Raw genomic sequence first — 22,885 nt, 5'->3', positions numbered from 1 at the left:
ACAGAGCGAGACTGTCTCAAAAAAAAAAATTGAGAAATAGAATAATAGGAAGTTGTATACACATGCAATGGAATATTATTTTATTCAGCCTTAAGAACAAATTCTCTTGCATGCTACAACATAGATGCACCTTGAGGATATTATGCTAAGTAAAAGAACTCAGACACAAAAAGACAAATATTGAATAATTCCACTTATATGAATTATTTAGAATAGGCAAATTCATAAAGCCAGAAAGCTGGATGGTGATTGCCAGAGATTAAGGAGAGAGAAAAATAGGGAATTAACATTTGATGGTTATAGAGTTTCAGTTTGAGGATGAAAAAATTCTGGAGATGGATGGTAGTGATAGCTATGCAACACTGTGAATGTACTTAATGCTGCAGAACTGTTCTCTCAAAAATGGTTAAAACGGCAAATTTCATGTTACGTATATTTTACCACAATTAAGAAAAAATCATATACAAATCTATTGACTTCAGTATGACAAAAGAAAACATAAACCAAATTAAACGACATGTGACTGGGAGAAAACAGTGGAAATAATAGTGGTAAGATACCACTATTATTACGCAGCACACCCAGAATAATCAGAGTTCTGCACCTTAACAAAAATAAAAAGATAAGCAATCTACTAGACAAAAAGGCAAGGGACATAAACAGGCAAATCACAAAAGATCAACAGATGGCCAATTCAACTCTACAAACAACTTAGGAAATGCAATTTAAAATGATCCATTGTTATTTCTTGCCCCTGGATTGACTATTTTTTTAATTGACAATTTTTTAATTGATAATATTTCTAGGCTGGGTGCTGTGGCTCATGCCTGTAACCCCAATGCTCTGGGAGGCCAAGGCAAGCAAATTGCTTAAGCCTAGGAGTTCAAGACCACCCTGGGCAGCATGGCATAACCCCATCTCTACAAAAAAAATACAAAAATTAGCCAGGCGTGGTGACATACACCTGTAGTCCTAGCTGCTCCAGAAGCTGATGTGAGAGGATAGCTTGAGCCTGGGAGGAAGGGTGCAGTGAATCAAGATAGTATCAATGTACTCCAGCCTGGGCAAGAGAGAAAGATTCTGTCTCCAAAAAAAAAAGAAAGAAAGAAAAGAAACAAATGCCTTCTGTCATTTATTTTCTTAGAAGTATGATAGAGAATGCCGAGCCAATATAATAATACAAGAAAATAATTTTTAAAACTTAAATATTGAAAATGGAATAAAAACACTGTCTTTGGCCGAGCACAGTGGCTCACGCCTATAATCCCAGCACTTTGAAGGCCAAGGCAGGTGGATCACTTGGGGTCAGGAGTTCTAGACCAGCCTGACCAACACGGTGAAACCCCCGTCTCTACTAAAAAATACAAAAATTAGCCGGGCATAGTGGCAGGCACCTGTAATCCCAGCTATTCAGAAGGCTGAGGCAGGAGAATCGCTTGAACCCAGGAGGAAGATGTTTCAGTGAGCCGAGATCACACCACTGCATTCCAGCCTGGGCAGCAGAAATTGGAGGATTTGCCTTAAATGATTTCAAGATTTGTTATAAAACTACAGTAATCAAGACAGAATGGTATGTGTGAAGATAGACAGATGAATGGAATAGAGGAGAGAATCCAGAAACAGCCTTCACTTCACAGCCAATTAGAAAAATATCGAAATGTCCTTCAATAAAGAGCGGTCAAATAAATCAAGATTTTTGAAAATTGTGGTACCTCTCTACATGGGAAAGTATGCAGCTGACACAAGAATTTGTGTGTAGACCCACACAAATAGACATAAAAAAACAGTGTGTATAATAAAGCACTTATGTTTAAAAACCAAACCATTGTCAGGGAGGGGGTATATGCATGTGTATTAAGAGTCTAGAGGGAATTTACCAATTAATAGTAATTACCCTTTGGAAAAGAAGAAGGGTAAAAGATGATATGTATATATACATTTTAATGATTCATTTTGTTTGAGACAGGTTCTCGCTGTCTCAAAACAGGCTGACGTGCAGTGATGCAATCTCGGCTCACTGCAGCCTCGACCATCCAGGCTAAAGCGATACCTCCTCAGTTTCCCAAGTAGCTGGGACTAAAGGTGCATGTCACCACCGCCAACTAACTTTTGAATTTTCTGAAGAGACGGGGTTTCGCCATATTACCCAAGGGTGGTCTCAAACTCCTGAGCTCAAGCAATCCTCCAAACTCAGCATCGCAAAGGGCTGGGATTACAGGTGTGAGCCACCATGCCTGGCCAATTTATTTTAAAAACTGAAAAATAACTCACTCTCCTTACAAGACAAAAGAGTGTTACCCACCACTAGCAGGTATATAAAGGCAGCTGGCATAAAAGCTGGCATGCGGCTGGCCCATAACCAATGACAGTTTCCTTCCAACCATCAAGGTAGGTACTGGAAACAGAATCCATTCCTATAAACTTAGCCTACAAACATGACCAGGAGCCCTCAGCATCTGGAACATGTTGTAAAGTGCTGATGAATTGACTTCAATAGAGGTGTTATAAAACTGGAGAAAGTTAAAGGAAAGGTGGCTAAAAAGATCAAGAGAACAGGCCAGGCACAGTGGCTCATGCTTGTAATCTCAGCACTTTCGGAGGCTAAGGCAGTTAGATCACCTGAGATCAGGAGTTTGAGACCAGCCTGACCACAGGGTGAAATCCCATCTCTACTAAAATTACAAAATTAGCCAGGCATGGCAACACATGCCTGTAATCCCAGTTACTCGGGAGGCTGAGGCAGGAGAATTGCTTGAACCCAGGAGGTGGAGGGTGCAGTGAGCTGAGATCACGCCACTGCACTCCAGCCTGAGGAACAAGAGCAAAACTCCAACTCAAAAAAAAAATCAAGACAACAAGGAGCCTGCCACATGAGGAAAAGCTAGAAGGACTGTGACTCTTCAGCTGAGAAGAGTAAGGTGACAACTATAATCACTTTGAACTATGGCCAACACAGTGAGTGGTATGAGCAAGAACAGGATGATTACGACTTGTCTACAAAATTGCACAAAACCAGCAGAAGAGGGGACCCCTAGGATACCTGAGGACAAGTTTGGGATAAGCAGAGGCAAATCCCAATCTAAGGTAGGAAGTAAATTTATGGCACTCACTTTAGGGAGACAGGCTGGAGAGAGCTCTATGCATGTAATTAGGAAAACGAAAAGCAAGACAGGAGGACAGAGTACACACGGAGAACACAAAGCAGTGTCACCATGAGCAGGGATCACTGCAGTCCTCAGGAGAAGGAGGGAGACAGCAGCAGTGACCATGGCTCCTTCTAGCTCCCCAACCTTGGCCACTCTGTCTTTCCTCTCCATAAACCTCTGTTTCCCTGAGACCCACTTAGTGAATCACTGTTCCTTCCATCCCAAAGAGCTCTAGCCAAAACTGAAAATATGAATGAATCCATGAATGTGAACCTATTCATGAATATGTTACATGAATTCAGATATGGCAGAGCCAGGTGTTCTCAAGGGACACAGAAACCCTTTGCCAGTATGTGTGGCCTCACTACAAACCTCTTTAACACCAACATCCACTTTATTTTTATTTTATGTTTTTATGTAGTAGTTTTATTTATTTATTTTGGGTTTTTTTGAGGCGGAGTCTCACTTTGTCGCCAGGCTGGAGTGCAGGGGCGCAGTCATGGCTCACTGCAACCTCCACTCCCAGGTTCAGGCAATTCTGCCTCAGCCTCCTGAGTAGTTAAGACTACAGGCGCCTACCACCACACTCCGCTAATTTTTTATAGTTTTAGTAGAGACAGGGTTTCATCATGTTGGCCAGGCTGGTCTCGAACTCCTGACCTCAAGCAATCCACTCGCCTCGGCCTCCCAAAGTGCTGGGATTATAAGCATGAGAGCCATCGCACATGGCAAGACCAGCATCCATCTTAGACATGCTAAGGAGGTACAACTGTCACTTACAGTAGCAGTCTGCAAGGAGTAACAACAGTCCCTCAGCACATCCTAAACAGATGCTGGTGCTAGAGGACTGGACCCAGGGCAGTAGCTCCTGTGGCCTTGGATATATAAGCGCTGAACCCCATCCTAGGGACCATCCAATCAGCCTACACTCAGGCCTGAAACAGCAGGCGGCCTAGCAGAGGAATGGCACAGAGCTGTCCCTGACTCTGCAGGATAGGCTTGGAAAAGTGGGCCAGTTCAAACTGATCCCCAATGTTAGCTTCCCTCTGCCTCTGCTAGGCCAAGTCAGTGGGCTGCACCCCCTGCTGATTTACCATGGTTTCCACTCCACAGGCAGTGGGGCCACAATGCCCTCCCGTGCCAGCCACATCAGTTCTGGTTCCTTGATGGGATCAATACCAATCTCCCGGGCAAATTCAAGAATTTCTGCAAGGAGAGGCAGAGGTGGAAAAGTAAAAGAGATTAATAGAAGAAAAAAAAATCACAATCTTTTTTCTACTTTGCCTTTTCTTTCCATCAATGAGAAAATCTTATTTTTCTAAATTATCAACAATAAACATATATAATTGTTTCCTTACAATTTATAAATGGTACACTTGAATCCAAGCATGTTATCTCCACACTGCAATGATATAACCTGAAGCCAAGCATTAAAAAGGCAAAAAACAAAATAATATAAAACCAAGACTTCATTGCAGCAGGGGCCTCAGAGGGAAGAACCCCAAAAGCCATAGCCAGAACCATCCAGGATGAGTACAGCCTTACCAGAAGGTAGTAAGCTCTCCCAAGATTTGCAAAAAGCACTCATCACTCAATCAATAAGCATGTACTGAAAAACTACAAGTGACTAAGCTCCTTGAGAACATTACGAACACACAAATAAGAGTACAATCCAGGTGACATGTGCTGTAACGAAGAATACATGTCCTGTATGCTATAAGAGCAGAGAGAAGGCAGTTATTGATTCTGCCTAGGGGCAGGGAGCTATCTGAGCTGAGAAAGTGAATGATACTCAAGCAGGCTGAACGCCGACTCACTGAACCCTCTCTTCCATGAAGGGAGTTGCCTCCTTTTCAATTTTGCTATATATATGGACTCTAATATTTTCGTTCTGGCTGGGTACGATGGCATGCCTGTAACCCCAGCACTTTGGGAGGCCAAGGTGGGAGGATCGCCTGAGTCCAGGAGATCAAGATCAGCCTGGGCAACATGGTGAGACCCCGTCTCTATAAAAAATACAAAAATTAGCTGGGCATGGTGGTGTGCGCCTGTAGTGCAGCTACCCAGGAAGCTGAGGTGGGACGATCACCTGAGCCTGGGGAGGTCAAGGCTGCACTCCAGCCTGGGGGACAAAGCAAGACTTCATCTCAAACAAACAAAAAATAACTTTTGCTGTACTCTGGAAATCAAGCATTTAGAAAAGCTCTGTTGGCCGGGCGCGGTGGCTCACGCCTGTAATCCCAGCACTTTGGGAGGCCGAGGCGGGCGGATCACGAGGTCAAGAGATCGAGACCATCCTGGTCAACATGGTGAAACCCCGTCTCTACTAAAAATACAAAAAATTAGCTGGGCACGGTGGTGCGTGCCTGTAATCCCAGCTACTCAGGAGGCTGAGGCAGGAGGATTGCCTGAACCCGGGAGGCAGAGGTTGCAGTAAGCCGAGATAGCGCCATTGCACTCCAACCTGGGTAACAAGAGCAAAACTCCGTCTCCAAAAAAAAAAAAAGCTCTTTTGCCACAGAACTGAAGGAACAGGGGAGACATATGTACTGACTTAAGAGCTATCTCAAAACAGGCGTGATGGTTCATGCCTGTAATCCCAGCACCTTGGGAGGCCAAGGCTGGCAGAGATCACTTGAGCTCTGGATTTTAAGATCAGCTTGGGCAACATGGAGAAACCCTGCCTTTATAAAAAATAAAAAAATTAGCCAGACATGGTGGCATGTGCCTATAGTCCCAGCTACTAGGGAGGCTGAAGCAGGAGAATCGCTTGAGCCTAGGAAGTGGTCATTGCTGTGAGCTGAGATCCCGCCATTGCTCTCCAACCTGGGCAACAAGAATGAAATCCTGTCCAAAAAAAAAAAAAGCTATCTCATGTACAGGAAAAAAAAGATAACCATTGGAACATGTCACTAGTACCCCCAGAAATGATTAAATAAATACTCAAATGACATCAGTGCTTAAGCTGGTAATAGCCTAGGCCAGAAGGGCATCACCAATGAGCCACCACAGTGTGGAATTTGAAGGTTGACATACGTGGAACTAGGAAAGAAAAAATATTTTTTCAAAGGACTGGTTGGAACTTGATTGGTCAGAGACTAATTTATTCATTTTTCACAAATATTTTTGAGTGACTCCTATGTACCAGTCACTATGAGCCATAAGAAAAAAATTAGTCACTGCCATTATGGAGCTTACATTCTAGTAGAAGAGACAGCCAGCAATGAAGTAAACAGATAAATATAAAAAAATTAAAGTTTCTGATAAATGCAATGAGGGAAGTAAATGAGGTATGAGCTAGAGAACGTCAGGGTAGAAGTGCACTCCTTTAGAAAGGATGGTCAAGGAATGCCTCTCAGCAATGTTGACAGTTAACTGAAACCTGCGCAAGCTAAAGGAGCCAGCCATGCAGAGCACTGAAGAAAGAGCATTCAGGCAGAAAAGCAGGTGCAAAAGATCTGTGACAACCAGCAGCTCTAGGGACTCTCAGAAAGTCAGTGTAGCCAGGCATGGTGATGCACACCTGTAATCCCAGCACCTTGGGAGACTGAGGTGGGTGGACTGCTTAAGCCCAGGAGTTCAAGACCACCCTGGGCAACATGGAAAGACCCCATCTCTACAAACAAAATACAAAAATTAGCCAGGCCTGATGGCATGCACCTGTGGTCCCAGCTACTTGGGAGGCTGAGGTGGGAGAATCGTTGGAGCCCAAGAGGTCAAGGCTTCAGTGAGCCAAGTTCATGCCACTGCACTCCAGACTCCAGTCTGAGTGACAGAGTGAAAACTGGTCTCAAAAAAAAAAAAAACAGGCCAGTGTGACTGGTAGAGAGAGCCAGGTCACAGAGCCCTGCAATCCTATCAAGGGTGTTGAGGATATTGGGGGTGGGGGGACTAAAAGCACAGCACTGAGGTGATCTGCTTTATAAACAGTAAGGATAATTAGGAAGCTACTGAGATAGCCCAGGAAGGGAAAATGGTGGCTTGCAGTTAGAATGCCCACATCTGGACTAAGCAGAAGACAGTTTTTACAAACATCCTCAGAAAAACCTTTACTCCATTTACGACAGCAACCAAACGTATACAAATTTAAGAAATAGATCATGGCTGGGCAAGTGGCCTACGCCTGTAATCCCAGCACTTTGGAAGGCTGAGGCAGGTGGATCACCTGAGGTCAGGAGTTCAAGAGCAGCCTGACCAATATGGTGAAACCCTGTTGCTGCTAAAAATACAAAAATTAGCTGGACGTGGTTGCATGCACCTGTAGTCCCAGCTACTCAGGAGTCTGAGACAGAAGTATCACTTGAACCTGGAGGCTACAGTGAGCTGAGATCACGCCACTGCATTCCAGCCTGGACAATAAAGTGAAACTATTTATAAGAAAAAAAAAAAGCCAGGTGCAGTGGCTCATGCCTGAATCCCAGCACTTTCGGAGACCAAGGCAGGCGGATCAAAAGGTCAAGTGACAGAGCAAGCCTCCATCTCAAAAATAAAAATAAAAAAACAGGCAAGAGGCCAAGGTAGGCTCACATCTGATCTAACCCAAATATACTAAGCAACTCTGTACATGTTCCATACTTTGCACTGAAAGAAGAAAAATAAACCAAACATAATCCCTGTCCTCAAAAAACAAACACAATACACCACAGGTCTCTTCCCAAACCTGTTACCTTGCTCACTAGGAATGTAGGTCTCATCATAATCTTCCTCCAGAACCAGCTGATCTCCTATGCAGAGGGGTTGTCCAGCCATGACTCGTCTGGGCTCTAACACCTAGATCCCAGAGACCCCCACCAAAAGAGAAATTAGTGACCAAGCTTATCAGGGAAAAGTTGGCACTGGGTCATGGAGCATCTGGGTCAAACCAGACCCTGCACACCAATTTGGCCAGGGCCTTTCCAGGCACCAGGTATAGTGGAGGGTGAAACCAACAACTCAAGGCTCACAGCCTCTGCACATGGTCTCCTAAAGGCTTGATGAACACTGGTGAACCACAAAAGACCTTCCAGCCTGGCTCTGTCAAGGGTTTGACTTTATATCTCCCCCAGATTAGAAGAAGCAATTACAATACAGAATCACCAAGTAGAAAATCCTAGGGACACCATAATAACCAGCAGCACACAGACCCCCCATACACCAGCACACCTCCGTGGCACACCCCCATCTCAACACGTATCCCTATCTGGATGTCCCGATTCAAATCCAAAATGCCTTTAGGAAGCTTACAATCCAGTAGAGGGAATAACCTCAAGAGTAGTGAAGGCAGAAGGAAAAAAAAAAATTCCTGTTCTGGGAGTACTAAGAAAAAGAGCAAAAAATTCCCCCAAAGAAATGAAGGCAGGCTGACAAGGCATTCTAGACAGAGGGAGCATCATGTGCAGACAAGTGTTCCAGAGTGCAGATACCACCATGTGTGACGGGCTGATCACAGAGAGCCTTGCAGACTGTGCTAAAGAGCCTCCGCTCTGTCCTACAACAGAGGGGAGTCACTGAGGGCTCTGGTGAAACAAACTATCACAGGGTGGCCTTTTTTTAGGACAAGAACTCTGGCAGGACTGGCATGGTTGGATTAGAGAAATTAGAGACTGGTGTCAGGAAAACCACCCGAGAAGGCTGCTGCCCAGGGGAAAGATGATGAGGGCTTTAACTAGAGCAGAAGCAAGGGAATGGAGATGGACAGAGAGAATGGACCCAGTGACATTAAGCTTAATAGGACCTGGATATGGGGGAAAGAGTAGAAAGGAACTACATCCCTCCAAAATTTACATATGCAAATACTTTACTTTTTTCTTTTCTACAGAGATGGTGTCTCATTATGTTGCCCAGGCTGGTCTTGAACTCCTGGGTGCAAGAGACTATGTTGCCCAGGCTGGTATTGAACTCCTGGATGCAAGCGATCCTCCCATCTCAGCCTCTCATAGTGGAAAAAACTCACATATTGAAGCCCTAATCCACAATGTGACTGGATCTTTAGGAGGTAATTAAGGTTAAATGAGATCATTAAGGCTAAATGGCCTGATAGGATTAAAAGGAGATGGAGAGAAAGGACCAGGAACCAGGGCGGCAGATGGGGCCCACTGCCTGGTGGCTTAGAGTTCTCGCTATTTTTTTTTTTTTTTTGAGATGGAGTCTCACTCTGTCACCCAGGCTGAAGTGCAGTGGTGCAATCTTGGCTCACTGCAACCTTCGCCTCCTAGGTTCAAGCAATTGTCCTGCCTCAGCCTCCCAAGTAGCTGGGACTACAGGCATGTGCTACCATGTCCAGCTAATTTTTGTATTTTTAATAGAGACGGGGGTTTCACCATATTGGCCAGGCTGGTCTCGAACTCCTGACCTTGTGATCTGCCCGCCTTGGCCTCCCAAAGTGCTGGGATTACAGGTGTAAGTCACCGCGGCCAGCTTAGAGCTCTCTCTCTACTATCTGAGGACACAGCAAGAAGGCAGCTGTCTTCAAGGCAGGAACCAGGAACGGACCTTGATCTGGGCCTTCTAGCTTCCAGAACTATAAGAAAAGAGCTGTCTGTTGTTTGAGCCCCCGAGTCTAAGGTATTGTGTTATGGCAGCCCAAGCTAAGACAGGAGTCCAGCTTGAATCCAAGGTTTCTAGCTCCAGGGATGGGGCGGTTCCAAATTCTTCACTGACAAGCTGGTGCACTTGTAGAATTGCTCCACTCTTCCCACCCCTACCTCAAGACCCCAATTTCCACCAAGTCTCCCCATGGAAGCTCCCATGCTGCAGCCTGATGAGGTAGGCCACCTGGAAAACTGCTGTTGCACACAGCCCTGCTCAGAGCACCTCCCCAACCTGCAGAGGAGTTGGCCACACCAGGTGTCACCAACAGGAGTCTGGAGCCACAAGTCCTGACCTCTCCAGTCCCCACTTCCTCAGAAGCTGCCACTGTTCCTCCTGGAGCAGCAAGGATGAAACAGCCCTCTTCAAGCAGAAAGACCCAGCCATTAAAAAGGTCAGGATCTGGCCTGGAAAGAGTGTTCAGGAAATGGCTGGATCTGGAGACTGTGAATCTATTCCAAGGTTCCTAGAGACTCCTGACAAGCAACAAAGGATCCATCAGGGACCGTTTACTGTGGACCGCTCTCTGTACCGCAACAGCTGAGAGGTGGGCAACAGAGGAGTCCTGCCTTAGGACTCACAAGACAGGGTTTCCTTTGTCAGTGCACTGAACAAAAAGGGAGCCAGCTTCTGCCCCTCTCATTCCCACCATGCCACCTTCTAGCAGGAAGAAAACACCAAAGGAAAAGGGCTTCTTTTGGCAGTACAAAAGCTGAAGTGAGAATGTGCTCCCAACCCTCAGAAGAACCGGCAACGTCCTGCAGACATGACGGCCAACTGTGCTACACACACAGCCAGAGACGACGGAGGCCTGACCACTGTTGACTCTAAAAAGCTGAGCAGAAAAGGACCAGGAACCAGGGTGGCAGATGGGGCCCACTGCCTGGTGGCTTACAGAGTCACCTGAAACTTTAATCCTCTTAGGAGAGAAGAAGAGAAAAGGAAAGGATCCACGGGCAGGTAGGGCCCGACAATGGCCTGAACATTAGAGTGAACAGGCACTTCTTAAGCGTGTGTGCTCTATACAAGGGACTGTCTTAACTACCTCAGAAATTCTGCATTTGAGAAATGTTATCCCATACATCCCATCTCCAGAAAGCACAGGACAGATAGTCTCTGTCTGCATGGCAAAAAGACTAATTTGCTATATACATAATGATCTATATTTACCTTTTTTTTTTTGAAGAGTGTCACTCTTGTCACCCAGGCTGGAGTGCAGAGAGAGGCTCACTGCAACCTGTTTCCTGGGTTCAAGCTATTCTCTCGCCTCAGCCTCCCTAGTAGTTGGGATTACAGGCACTCACCACCATGTCTGGCTAATTTTTGGATTTTTAGTAGAAATGGGATTTCACCACGTTGGCTAGGCTGGTCTCGAACTCCTGACTTCAGATGATCTACTGGCCTTGGCCTCCCAAAGTGCTGGAATTACAGGCATGAGCCACCGTGCCATGTGATATATTTAACTATTAAAACATCAGGAAAACTCTGGAAAATCTGAATTAATAGATCATCAAATTTAAATAAATGTTCTTCCAGAAAAAAATTAAAATATAGGTGGGTTGTATTCTACCTTCTTTCCTTGCCTTAGCTGGCTCTAGAAAAAATGTGGGCAAGGACAGGTCTAAAATGGCAAGGAGTTGCAGAAAAATGGAACATGGGAAGAGAAGTCATATCTATTTGTCTATATGTAGTAGCAGGATGACTACTAAAGATCATCTACTCATTTGAGGAATATTTATCAGGCACCTACCACGTGCATTTATTTCTAGGTGCTAGAGATGCAATCATGATTAAAAACAGATTCAGCTGCTGCTACTCTTGAGCTACAGTCTGGGAAGGGAGGGAGACAAACCAATCAGTCACAGAGAAATGTATAATTAGAACCAAGGGAAGTGCTCTGAAGAAAATAAGCCTGATTTAGATGATGCCTACACTGAAAACCAAAGGATGAGTAGGTATTCACTAGACAAAGAGCAAAGGAAAGCATGTTCTTACAGACATATGCAAAAGTCCTTCAGCAGAAGGCAACACTAGGCAAGAAGCAGGACAGTTGGAGACGATGCTGGGGAGGCCAGTGGGAGCCAGGCCATGCAGAGTTGGCCTTTACCATAAGAGAACTAGGGCTGGGCACAGTGGCTAATGCCTGTAATCTCAGCACTTTGGGAGGCCAAGGTGGGAGGATCACTTGAGCCCGGGAGTTCGAGACCACCCTGAGCAACATAATAAGACCCTGTCTCGGGGCCAGGCACGGTGGCTCACGCCTGTAATCTCAGCACTTTGGGAGGCCAAGGTGGGAGGATCACTTGAGCTCGGGCGTTCAAGATCACCCTGAGCAACACAATAAGACCCTGTCCCACCCTGTACAAAAAAATTTAAAAATTAGCCAGGGGTGGTAGTATATACCTGTAGTCCCAGCTACATGGAAGACTGAGGTGGGAAGATCGCTTGAGCCCAGGTGGTCAAGGCTACAGTGGGCCTTGATCGTGCCACTGTACTCCAGACTCAGTGACAGAGAAAGACCCTGTCTCAAAAAAGAGAAGTGAAAGCCAGGAAATGGTTTTTCCAGATACATATTTTGAAAATTTACTCCAGAAGCTACTAGGAGTACCCTAAAGCAAAGACCAGATTGGAAAGAAGAAAATCAGGTCTGTGAGAGAGATAAGGTAAAAAACCACGAGCTAGGTTAGGTGACACGCAATGGTAACCTGAGTTGGAGTGGTAACAGAGAGGATAAGTCTAAGAATGCAGCCCTTGGGCCAGGCACCGTGGCTCAGACCTGTAATAACAGGGCTTTGGGAGGCTGAGGCAGGAGGATCGCTTAAAGCCAGGAGTTTGAAACTAGCTTGGTGAACACAGTGAGACCCTGTCTACCCAAAAAATTTAAAACACCAGCCATGCATGGTGACACACACCCATAGTCCCAGTTACTTGCAGGGGCTCAGATGGGAGGATCCCTTGAGCCCAGGAGTTCAAGGCTATAGTGGGCTATGATAACACCACTGCACTCCAGCCTGGGTGACAGACTGAGACCCTGTCTCTAAAATAAATAAATAAGAATGAAGCCCTTAGATCTGCCATGCCAAATAAATGGAACATGTCCTAATATTTTCCTCCAGGCCTAAAATTGTGAGGGACATCACTAGTCAATCATGGCACCCTAGACATGACCTCAGAACCCTAAACATTGTTCGCTACATAGCAGTTACCAACAGGTCAGATGAAACCCATGAGATCTACTTGCTGCCTAGCCTGAGACCTTCTGTGAGCCACAGAGTTGGGAGGGGTCATCCAACTGCACTCATGTATCTCTTACCAATCTCTGAATCAGACAAAAAAGGAGTGGCTCACACATTTCCTCCAGGAAGCCTTCCCAGCCAACCTCATCCTCTCCGGGCAACCCAGAACTACCTTAGCACTAAGCTCATAATTCTCAAGTGTTCACAGGCAGATTTCTCTCAATATTACTTTTTTCATGAAAATGTGTTCTACCTCTCCTGTTAAACCACAAGCTTCTGAGGGCCATGCCTCCTCCTCTGGAATTTTCCAACAAAGCCTAAAATAAGCCTATGTAAGCTGTTGGAGCTGTTACTGCTAGAAACTGCAAATATAAAACCAAGGAATAGGCCAGGTGTGGTAGCTCACTAACTGTAATTCCAACTATTTGGGGGACGGAAGCCTAGGATCACTTGAGCCTAGAAGGTCAAAACCAGCCTGGGCAATATAGTGAGACCCTATCTCCACACACAAAAAAAAATTAGCCAGGCATGGTGGTGTGCACCTGTGGTCCCAGCCACTCAGAAGGCTGAGGCAGGAGCTATCTGACCAGATGGAAAAGAAGACAGAGTTACATAAACAGTGTAAAGTGGGGAGGCTGAGGCGAGAGGATCACCTGAGTCCAGGAGTTCAAAGCTACAGTGAGCTATGATCACACCACCATACTCCAGCCTGGGCAACAGAGTGAGACCCTATCTGAGAAAAAAAAAACACACAAGCAATCTCAGTAGCTTTGGTCCACCTTCCTTCCCATGCTAAAATTTTCCTCTCTGTGCTTTAAGTGACAGACAGCATAGTGGTCAAAGCACCAGCTTTGGGGACAGAAGACCTGGATTCAAATCCCAGCTCTCTCATTTACCAGCTGTATGACCTTAGGCAAGGTGCTTCACCACTCTCAGCCTCAATAACCTTATGTGTATAATTCAATCATGATAATCTATGTCAAAAGTCTGAGGGTAAAATGAAACACTTATAAAGTGCCTAGCACAATCCCTGTATACGGAAAATGTTACATACATTTAGCTAGTACTACTGATTCTATTGTCAATTCCATAGTTAGATAATTCTTAACTATTAGAAGGTCTTTCTAATAGTAAGCCAATAATCCGTTGCTAAGAAATGTTCCCTGATATTTCAGGTTCTGCCTTCTGCTCAATTGGGGGGCACCCCAGGATTCTCTAGCTAAAGTAAGCTAAGTATGCCCAGTTCCCTTCCATTCAATATATATCATTGTTTCCCGGTCCCTCAATATTGTGGCTACCTTGCTAGAGTTTTGCACATCTGCACGCTAACAGAGAATATACACTTAGAGGCATAATAAGGGTTCCCTGCATATTTATTTCTTCCACCTTGCTCCAACAATTATAAAGAAGGTTGACCACAGAAAAGACTGACTGGAGAAGGAACTGGGGAGAAGGTGGAAGATGTGAAAATTCATTACGAAGTGGTAATGAGCAAACGTTTTAGAACATTCTTGGCTTTGAATCCCAGCTCTGCCTCTTACTAGCTGGGCAGCCTCAGTTTTCTCATCTATAAAATGAGAGTAATAACACTGCCCATCGCAAAGTGTTGTGAGGCTTATATGATTCAACACATGTAAAGCGCTTAAAATATATTAAGATCTCAATAAGGCCGGGCGCGGTGGCTCACGCCTGTAATCCCAGCACTTTGGGAGGCCGAGGCGGGTGGATCACTAGGTCAAGAGATCGAGACCATCCTGGCCAACATGGTGAAACCCCGTCTCTACTAAAAAAAAAAAATGCAAAAAATTAGCTGAGCATGGTGGCGCGTGCCTGTAATCCCAGCTACTCAGGAGGCTGAGGCAGGAGAATTGCCTGAACCCGGGAGGTGGAGGTTGCGGTGTGCCAAGATCGCGCCATTGCACTCCAGCCTGGGTAACAAGAGCGAAACTCCGTCTCCAAAAAAAAAAAAAAAAAAAAAGATCTCAATAAGTGTTAGACATTACATTATTATTATTGCTATTCACATATTTAAAGGCCTTATTCTACATTTCTCCAAAGGACATATCCAGCACCAGGGAATATAAGTTAAGGCCATTCAGACATTAATTACTTTTTTTTTTAGATGGAGTATCGCTCTACTAATAATACAAAAATTAACCAAGTGTGGCGGCACATGCCTGTAATCTCAGCTATTCAGGAGGCTGAGGCAGGAGAATCGCTTGAAACCGGGAGGCGGAGGTTGCAGTAAGCCGAGATCGCACCATGGCACTCTAGCCTGGGCAACAAGAGTGAAACTTCGTCTCAAAAAAAAAAAAAAACCTGCAAAAGGTTTAATAGCTAATAAACAGTAGAGAATATGGAGGTATCCATGTCTGACTCCAAATCCCAAACTCTTAATCACTCTGACATGACCAGAGTGCAAGGGACAGTGGGAGGAGTGGCAAGAGAGAGCTCTAGAATGAAAGGCAAGCTGGGCACGGTGGCTCACGCCTGTAATCCCAGCACTTTGGGAGGCCGAGGTGGGTGAATCACCTGAGGTCAGGAGCTCAAGACCAGCCTGGCCATCATGGTGAAACCCCATCTTTGAAAAAAAGAAAGAAAGAAAAAAAAAAAGGAAAGGCAAGGGCATATTACAAAGGACATGGAAGAACTGAGGCTCTATCCTGTAAATGATGAAGGGCCATCACAGAATTTCACAAAGGAGACTGGCATGATCAGATCTGTAGGTCAGACAGATGATTCTAACCACGCATGGTGGTGCATGCCTGTAGTCCCAGCTACTCAGGAGACTGGGGTGGCAGAATGGCTTGAGAGCAAGAGTTTGAGGCTGCAGTGTGCCAGGGTCAAACCCGTGAATAGCAACTGCACTCCAGCCTGGGCAACATAGCAAGACCCTGTCTCTAAAATAAATTATTCTGATAGCTGCATTAAGAACTAATTACAGGAGGACAAGAATTGAGGCAGAGATACCACTTAGGAAGTTATCCTGAAAGCACAAGCAAGAAGCTATGAACTAAGTCAGTGGCTGTGAGGGTGGAAAAGAAGGGCCAGATTCTGGGGGAATTAAGAGGCAGAATACAGGACTTGAACTTCAGGAGAGAGGAGGGAAATCAGAGCACTAAAGCCAGAACACTATGATTACCCGTTCATTTCTTTGCTTCGTCCAAGAGGCAGCCCCACCTACCACACTGCCTAGAAGACAGGACATTTCCGACAAATGTCTGCTGTCTGTATTAGACGAATAAATCCCAGGTGCAGACTTGGCTGAGTGAATGAAGCCTTTCACTGAGATAAGAAACACAAGAGGAGGAACAGATCCGAGGGACCGAGGAAGGCTGACGATGACAGTAGCAGGTCTGAGCTCAGGAAAGCGGTCTGGCTGATGAGTAGTTTGGGGAGTCAATGCTGAAAAGCTGATAATGCAAGAGATGGAGTGCGCTGAGTAGAAGGGAGGGCTTTCTCCTGCAAAGGACTGAGTTAGGAGAACCGACCGACAGGGAGTCGCGGAAGCCAAGTGAGGAAAGCGCTGCCAGAGGTAGAGGCACCGCAAAGGAAAAAACAAGCTTTCCAACTTTCCCAAAAGATGGCATAAGGTTGGGCTAGCCCCGGATTTGGACCCGGGGGAGCCTGCCACAGAAGTATCTCAGCAAGCTTCGGAAGGCCTGGCCTCACTCGCCTACGAGGAACAGAACAGCAAACCAGAGCCAGGTGCCCAGGGCCCCTCTCCCGCGTCCCGACCCGCTGCTCACTCACCCGCCAGACCCCAGCCCGGGTCCGGTCGCCCGCTCAGGAGCCGCCAAGATTTCAAACGGAGGCACCCTAGCCCGGTCGGCCGTTTTTCACGTCTTCCCTCAGTCCCCGCCCACACTCAGGCGCTACCCGCTCGTTGGCTCGCGAGCGTGCCTCAGCTCCTCCGCCACGCTCCCTTCCCCGCCGCCCAACTCCTCCCTTGAGGATGTCCTCACCTATCCCCTAACCAGAAAGGCTCCGGGCGAGGCGCAGCTCCGCCAGTGCCACCCGACGGCCACCCTCCCCGCTTCCAGGGACGCCAGGGTGTTGCCCTACAGCGCCCAACAAACACTTCCGGAAAAGGTACCGGCCTAGCAACTGAGAGTCCCACCTCCAGCCGGAGCCAATAGGTCGCCGAGTGAGAGCTCTGACACTGGATTGGCTCAAGGTCCCGTCTGTGCACGCGTGAGCTCTGCCAGTTTTCCGTTGCACGATGGGAGTGTAGTTTAGGACAAGAAACGGGAATCCGCAAGAGGTTAAAAGAGAACCCCGAATTTAGACGTGAGGATTTCTGCCAGGACAGAAAAGGACTATTCAGAGTATTTATAGTAACGTGAATTATCTAAGGCAATTTATTGATGATTTGTTAGGAGGACGATCATGGGGTGAATAATACAGTGGTCATCAATAATCAACCCATTGGCCCTTTAATAACAAAAGAAATGTGAATGTAAGGTAATGGAGACGCCCCCACGCCCCATCTATCCCCCAAAAAAATGGCTCTCCCGTGCTTCGATTAAACCAATGAGCACCTGACCAGGAGTCAGACCTATTTTCTGCTATCCATCTTTTCACCAAAGCCCAGGGTTCAGTTTGAATATGCCTGCGTGATGGGGATAGTAATGTCTGTCATAACTATTTTAAAGAGTCTGTTGAAGAAGAAAAAAACAGTGACACAATGTGTAGCTCCTCCACACACCCTGTCTGACAGAAACGTTGCTACTAACATAATACCAAAGAGTTTTGGTTTTGCTTGCACGAGGGCAAATCTTCCTTTCTCTCGTATGTCGCCAACCTCCTAGAGAAGTTAAGAGGGGCAAAGACGTTTCTGGCCATAATATCAGTGGGAAAACTGAAAAACAGACAAATAGAGACGCTGCTAGTTAAAGAGGAAAATGGTGAGACCGAGCTCCTAAAGCCACTTCTGACAGGTTCTAGAGATGTATCCGACTCAGACTAGTCCCAGCGCCACTCAGAGGCTGATTTCAGAATGAGAAACTCTGATTATTGGAATATACAGAATATACAGAGCATATATTCCTTGTGAAAGTTGTCAAAATCAGGAGTCATTTGTGTTAAAACCCTGACAAATAGAGCCAGGGAAGGCCATAAAGAGAGGGTTCTCAGGCACGAATGCCTGATAACAAGAACCATCAGCCGGGCCTGGTGGCTCATACCTGTAATTCTATCACTTTGGGAGGCTGAGGTGGGAGGATCACTTAAGCCCAAGAATTCAAGACCAGCCTAGGCAACATGACAAGACCCTGTCTCTATTTAAAATATATATATATATATTAGCCAGGCGTGGTGGCACACACCTGTGATCCGAGCTACTCAGGAGGCTGAGGTGGGAGGATCAGTTGAGCCTGGGAAGTTAAGGCTGCAGTGAGCCGTAATTGAGCCACTGCACTCTGGCCTGGACAACAGAGTGAGAACCTGTCTCAAAAAAAAAAAAAAAAAAAAAAGCCGGGAACTATCACAAAAGAATGCAAAAACCACAGCCTTGCACAAAGGCTATCACGAACTTACACATACAAAAAAAAAAACCTCGGCAAGACCATCTGTGCAGCAATTGCCTGTCCAACCTTGGACTGATGCTGCCCCTGTTATTGAGCCTTGTAGTCAAGGATTATTGTTTCAAAACTATTTGTGTAATCATCTTCATTTTGCCTTTAAAAATTCCTACTTGCCCAGCCTCTATGGCATTTGTATTCTCGTTGCAATGCTACTTCTGAATAAACATCATTCTCTGTTGGAGTTTCCTTCTCTGTTATTTAGATTGATGCTCCTCATGTTTAAGTTTTTCTACAGCAGTCATGCCTATACTTCCTTTATTCTTAGTGTAAATAACAAATCATTGATCCCCCTTCCTCTCCACCTTCTTTAAAAGTCTAGGCCAAGCACATGGCTCACACCTGTAATCCCAGCACTTTGGGAGGCTGAGGCAGGCAGATCACCTGAGGTCAGGAGTTTGATACCAGCCTGGCCAACATGGTGAAACCCTGTCTCTACTAAAAATCCACAAATTAGCTGGGTGTGGTGGCAGCCACCTGTAATCCCAGCTACTCAGGGGGCTGAGGCAGGAGAATCATTTGAACCCAGGAGGCAGGGATTGCAGTGAGCCAAGATCACACCACTGCACTCCAGCCTGGGCAACAGAGTAAGACTCTGTCTCAAAAATAAATAAATAATTAATTGAAAAATAAATAAAAGTCTCACTGAGGGGCCAAGGGGACCAGACTGGGAAGGAAAAAAAAACCCATCTGTAGACTTGGTACTATATCTAAGAATTTGCAATCTTTGCAATCAATCTAGTTTATTTTATTTTATTTGTTTTTATTTTATTTTCTTGAGACACAGTCTAACTCTGTCGCCACCATGCCAGGCTAATTTTTGTATTTTTAGTAGAGACAGGGTTTTACCATGTTGGCCAGGCTGGTCTTGAATTCCTGACCTCAGGCAATCCACCAGCCTCAGCCTTCCAAAGTGTTGGGATTACAGGCATGAGCCACTGTGCCCAGACCTGTTGATTTTAATTGCCATCCAAAGGCTTAACTCTTGTGCCTTAGCATGGGTTCCTTTTTCTCTCTTGGGAAGAGCTAATAAAATAAGAGATACTATGGGATTAACAGGATTACCTTCACTCAGATCAACAATTTGCATTTTATCAGGTTTCCCCATAGGTTTGTACTTAGAAATGCAAGCCAATATATAAAATGCCCCAAGGCAAACATAATTAAGAAAGTAATCTTTGGGGGGGAAAAAACAAAAATGACACACTATTTTTTTTTTTTTTTTTTGAGAGGGAGTTTCTCTGTCACCCAGGATGGAGTGCAGTGGTGCAATCTCAGCGCACTATAACCTCTGCCTCCCAGGTTCAAGCAATTCTCCTGCCTCAGCCTCCCAAGAAGCTGGGACTACAGACATGCACCACCACACCTGGCTAAGTTTTGTAATTTTTAGTAGAAATGGGGTGTCACCATGTTGGCCAGACTGGTCTTGAACTCCTGACCTCAGGTGATCTGCCTGCCTTGGCCTCCCAAAGTGCTGAGATTACAAGCATGAGCCACCACACCCAGCCTGACACACTAACTGATATACTAATAATATACTCAATGAATGAAGAAGAGAGATAGGACTTCACTCATTATAGATTATCTTCTACAGTAAGAACGAACATTTAGGGGTCATATTTCAAAGATGGGAAAGAATCGATGACAAATTTTTTCCCTACTCCTAGGTCAGAAACTCCACTATCAGAACTTTTTCTTTTTTCTTTTTTTTTTTTTGAGACAGAGTCTTGCTCTGTCGCCCAGGCTGGAGTGCAATGGTGCGGTCTCCGCTCACTGTAACCTCCACCTCCTGGGTTCAAGCGAGTATCCTGCCTCAGCCTCCTGCATAGCTGGGATTACAGGCATGAGCCACCACGCCCAGCTAATTTTTGTATTTTTAGTAGAGACAGGGTTTCACCATGTTGGCCAGGCTAGTCTTGAACTCCTGACCTTGTGATCTGCCCACCTCGATCTCCTAAAGTGCTGGGATTACAGGCGTGAGCCACTGCACCCAGCCTAGAACTTTTTCTTACAACTCAACAGCCAAAAAACAAAAAGAAAAAAAAAACCAAATAACCGGATTTTAAAATGGGCAAACTGCCTTAAAAGACATTTCTCAAAAGAAGATATACAAATGGCCAGTACATGAAAAAATGTTCAGCATTACTGACCATGAGGGAAATGCAAACCAAAACCACAGTGAGATACCACCTCATTCCAGTTAAAATGGCTACAATAAAACAAAGGAAAACAAGGTTGGTGAGGATGTGGAGAAGAGGATATACTTACAATGTTGGTGGGACTGTAAATTAGTACAGTCACTATGGAAACTGTATGGTGGCTCCTCAAAAAATTAAAATTAGAACTACCACACTATCCAGCCATCCCAGTACTCGGTATATATCCAAAGGAAATGACATTAGTATGTTAAAAAAGATCTCAGCACCCCCATGTTAATTGCAGCATTATTTACACTACTGAAGATATGCAATGAACCCAGGTGTCCAACGACAGATGAAAGGATAAATAAAATGTGGTATATATACACAATGACATACTATTTAGCCATAAAAAATAGTGAAATCCTGCCATTTGCAACAACCACGAATGAACCTGGAGGACATGATGTTAAATGAGATAAGCTAGGCACAGAAAGACAAAGACTGCATGATCTCAGTCATGTGGAATTAAAAAAAAAAAAAGTTGATCTGATAGAAGCAGAGAGTAGAGCAGTGGCTACCAGACTGAGGAGGAAAAGAGAGGGGAGCATGGGGAAAAGGTTGGTCAATGAGTATAAAGTTACTATTAGGAGGAATAGACCAGGCATGGTGGCTCATGCCTGCAATCCCAGCAATTTGGGAGGCCAAGGCGGGTGGATCACTTGAGGTCAGGAGTTCAAGACTAGCCTGGCCAACATGGAGAAACCCTGTCTCTACTAAAAATACAAAATTAGGCCAGTCGCCATGGTTCACACCTGTAATCCTAGCACTTTAGAAGGCTGAAGTGGGCAGATTGTCTGAGATCAGGGGTTCAAGACCAGCCTAGGCAACATGGTGAAACCCCCGTCTCTACTAAAATACAAATAATTAGCCAGGCGTGGCATCATGTGCCTGTAGTCCCAGCTCTTGGGGAACTGAGGCAGAGAATTGCTTGAACCGGGAGGTATACACACACACACACACACACACAGACACACACACACACACAAATTTAGCCAGGCATGGTGGCACACTCCTGTAATCCCAGCTACTTGGGAAGCTGAGGCAGGATAATTGCTTGAACCAGGGAGGAAGAGGTTGCAGTAAGCTGAGATCACACCATTGCACTCCAGTCTAGGCAACAAGAGTGAAACTCTGTCTCAAAAAACAAGAAAAAGAAGGCTGGGCACAATGGCTCACACCTGTAATGCCAACACTTGGGGAGGCCAAGGAGGGTAGATCACCTGAGATCAGGAGTTTGAGACCAGCCTGGCCAACATGGTGGAACCCTGTTTCTATCAAAACAAACAAACAACAAATAAATAAATAAAAATAAATAAGAAAAAGAAAAAAGAGGCATAAATTCTGGTATTCTATTGCACAGTAGGGAGACAATGGTTAACAGTAACACTGATATGGTATATTTCAAAATAACTAGAAGAGAGGTTTTTGAATGTCCTACCACAAAGAAATTATAAATGCATAAAGTAGTAGTCATGCTAAATATCCTGATTTGATCATTATGCAACATATATATGTATCAAAATATCAAATTGTACTTCATGAACATGTACAATTACAATATGTCAGTTAAAAAACAGTAACAGCCGAGAGCAGTGGCTCACGTCTGTTTTCTCAACACTTTGAAAGTCCGTGGCAGGAAGATCCTTTGAGGCCTGGAGTTCAAGGCCAGCCTGGGCAATATAGTGAGACCCAACCTCTAAAAAAACTCAAAAAGTTAACCAGGCATGTTGGCGTGTGCCTGTAGGCTCATCTATGGAGGCTGAAGTGGGAGGATCACTTGAGCGCAGGAGGTCAAGGCCGTAGTCAGCCATGATCATGCCACTGCACTCCAGCCTGGGTGACAGAGCAAGACCCCATCTCTAAATAAATAAATTAAAGAACAAGTATTTTAATTCTGGGAAAAAATAACTTTTTATTCTCTTTTTATACTGCTTATTTGGGCTATACAGAAAACTACTCACATGATAAGAAAGAAAAACATTTCATATTCCTACCAAATTTTAAGGATATAAAGATATAAAATGTTCCCTCTGTACTTTCAATCCACTTTATTTGAAACTGCAGTGCAGGGAAGGAAAAAAAAGAAACAAAAAAAGAAACTATAAACTGCCCTCCCATCTCCTTTCTCTACTTTATTTTTCCCTATAGCACAT

General features: G+C 45.1%; 1 protein-coding gene across 16 annotated transcripts in view; it reads right to left on the bottom strand.

Annotated features, from left to right (window-relative positions):
- The window catches only part of CEP164 (centrosomal protein 164), an 81,172-nt gene extending 64,163 nt beyond the window's left edge, over nt 1-17,009 (bottom strand). For 5 of the 16 annotated variants that reach the window (XM_012470416.3, XM_012470421.3, XM_012470425.3 and 2 more), the window contains exons 1-3: nt 16,703-16,864; nt 7,814-7,916; nt 4,241-4,352 (exon numbers count right to left, since the gene is read on the bottom strand). In XM_012470416.3, the coding sequence (XP_012325839.2) occupies nt 4,241-4,352; nt 7,814-7,895 (194 nt within the window). In that variant the 5' untranslated portion in view covers nt 7,896-7,916; nt 16,703-16,864. Of the gene's footprint in view, nt 1-4,240; nt 4,353-7,813; nt 7,917-16,702; nt 16,868-16,914 lie in introns of those variants that run through there. The other 11 variants (XM_012470418.3, XM_012470417.3, XM_012470420.3 and 8 more) reach the window with 7 other exon arrangements.
- Nucleotides 17,010-22,885: the final 5,876 nt, after the last annotated feature.

The sequence above is a fragment of the Aotus nancymaae genome, unplaced genomic scaffold (assembly GCF_030222135.1).
Source record: "Aotus nancymaae isolate 86718 unplaced genomic scaffold, 86718_ANA_hifiasm-v0.15.2.pri h1tg000012l, whole genome shotgun sequence".
NCBI lineage: Eukaryota > Metazoa > Chordata > Mammalia > Primates > Aotidae > Aotus > Aotus nancymaae.
Note: the sequence above shows the minus strand (reverse complement) of the source record. Positions and strands in the feature narration are given on the sequence as shown.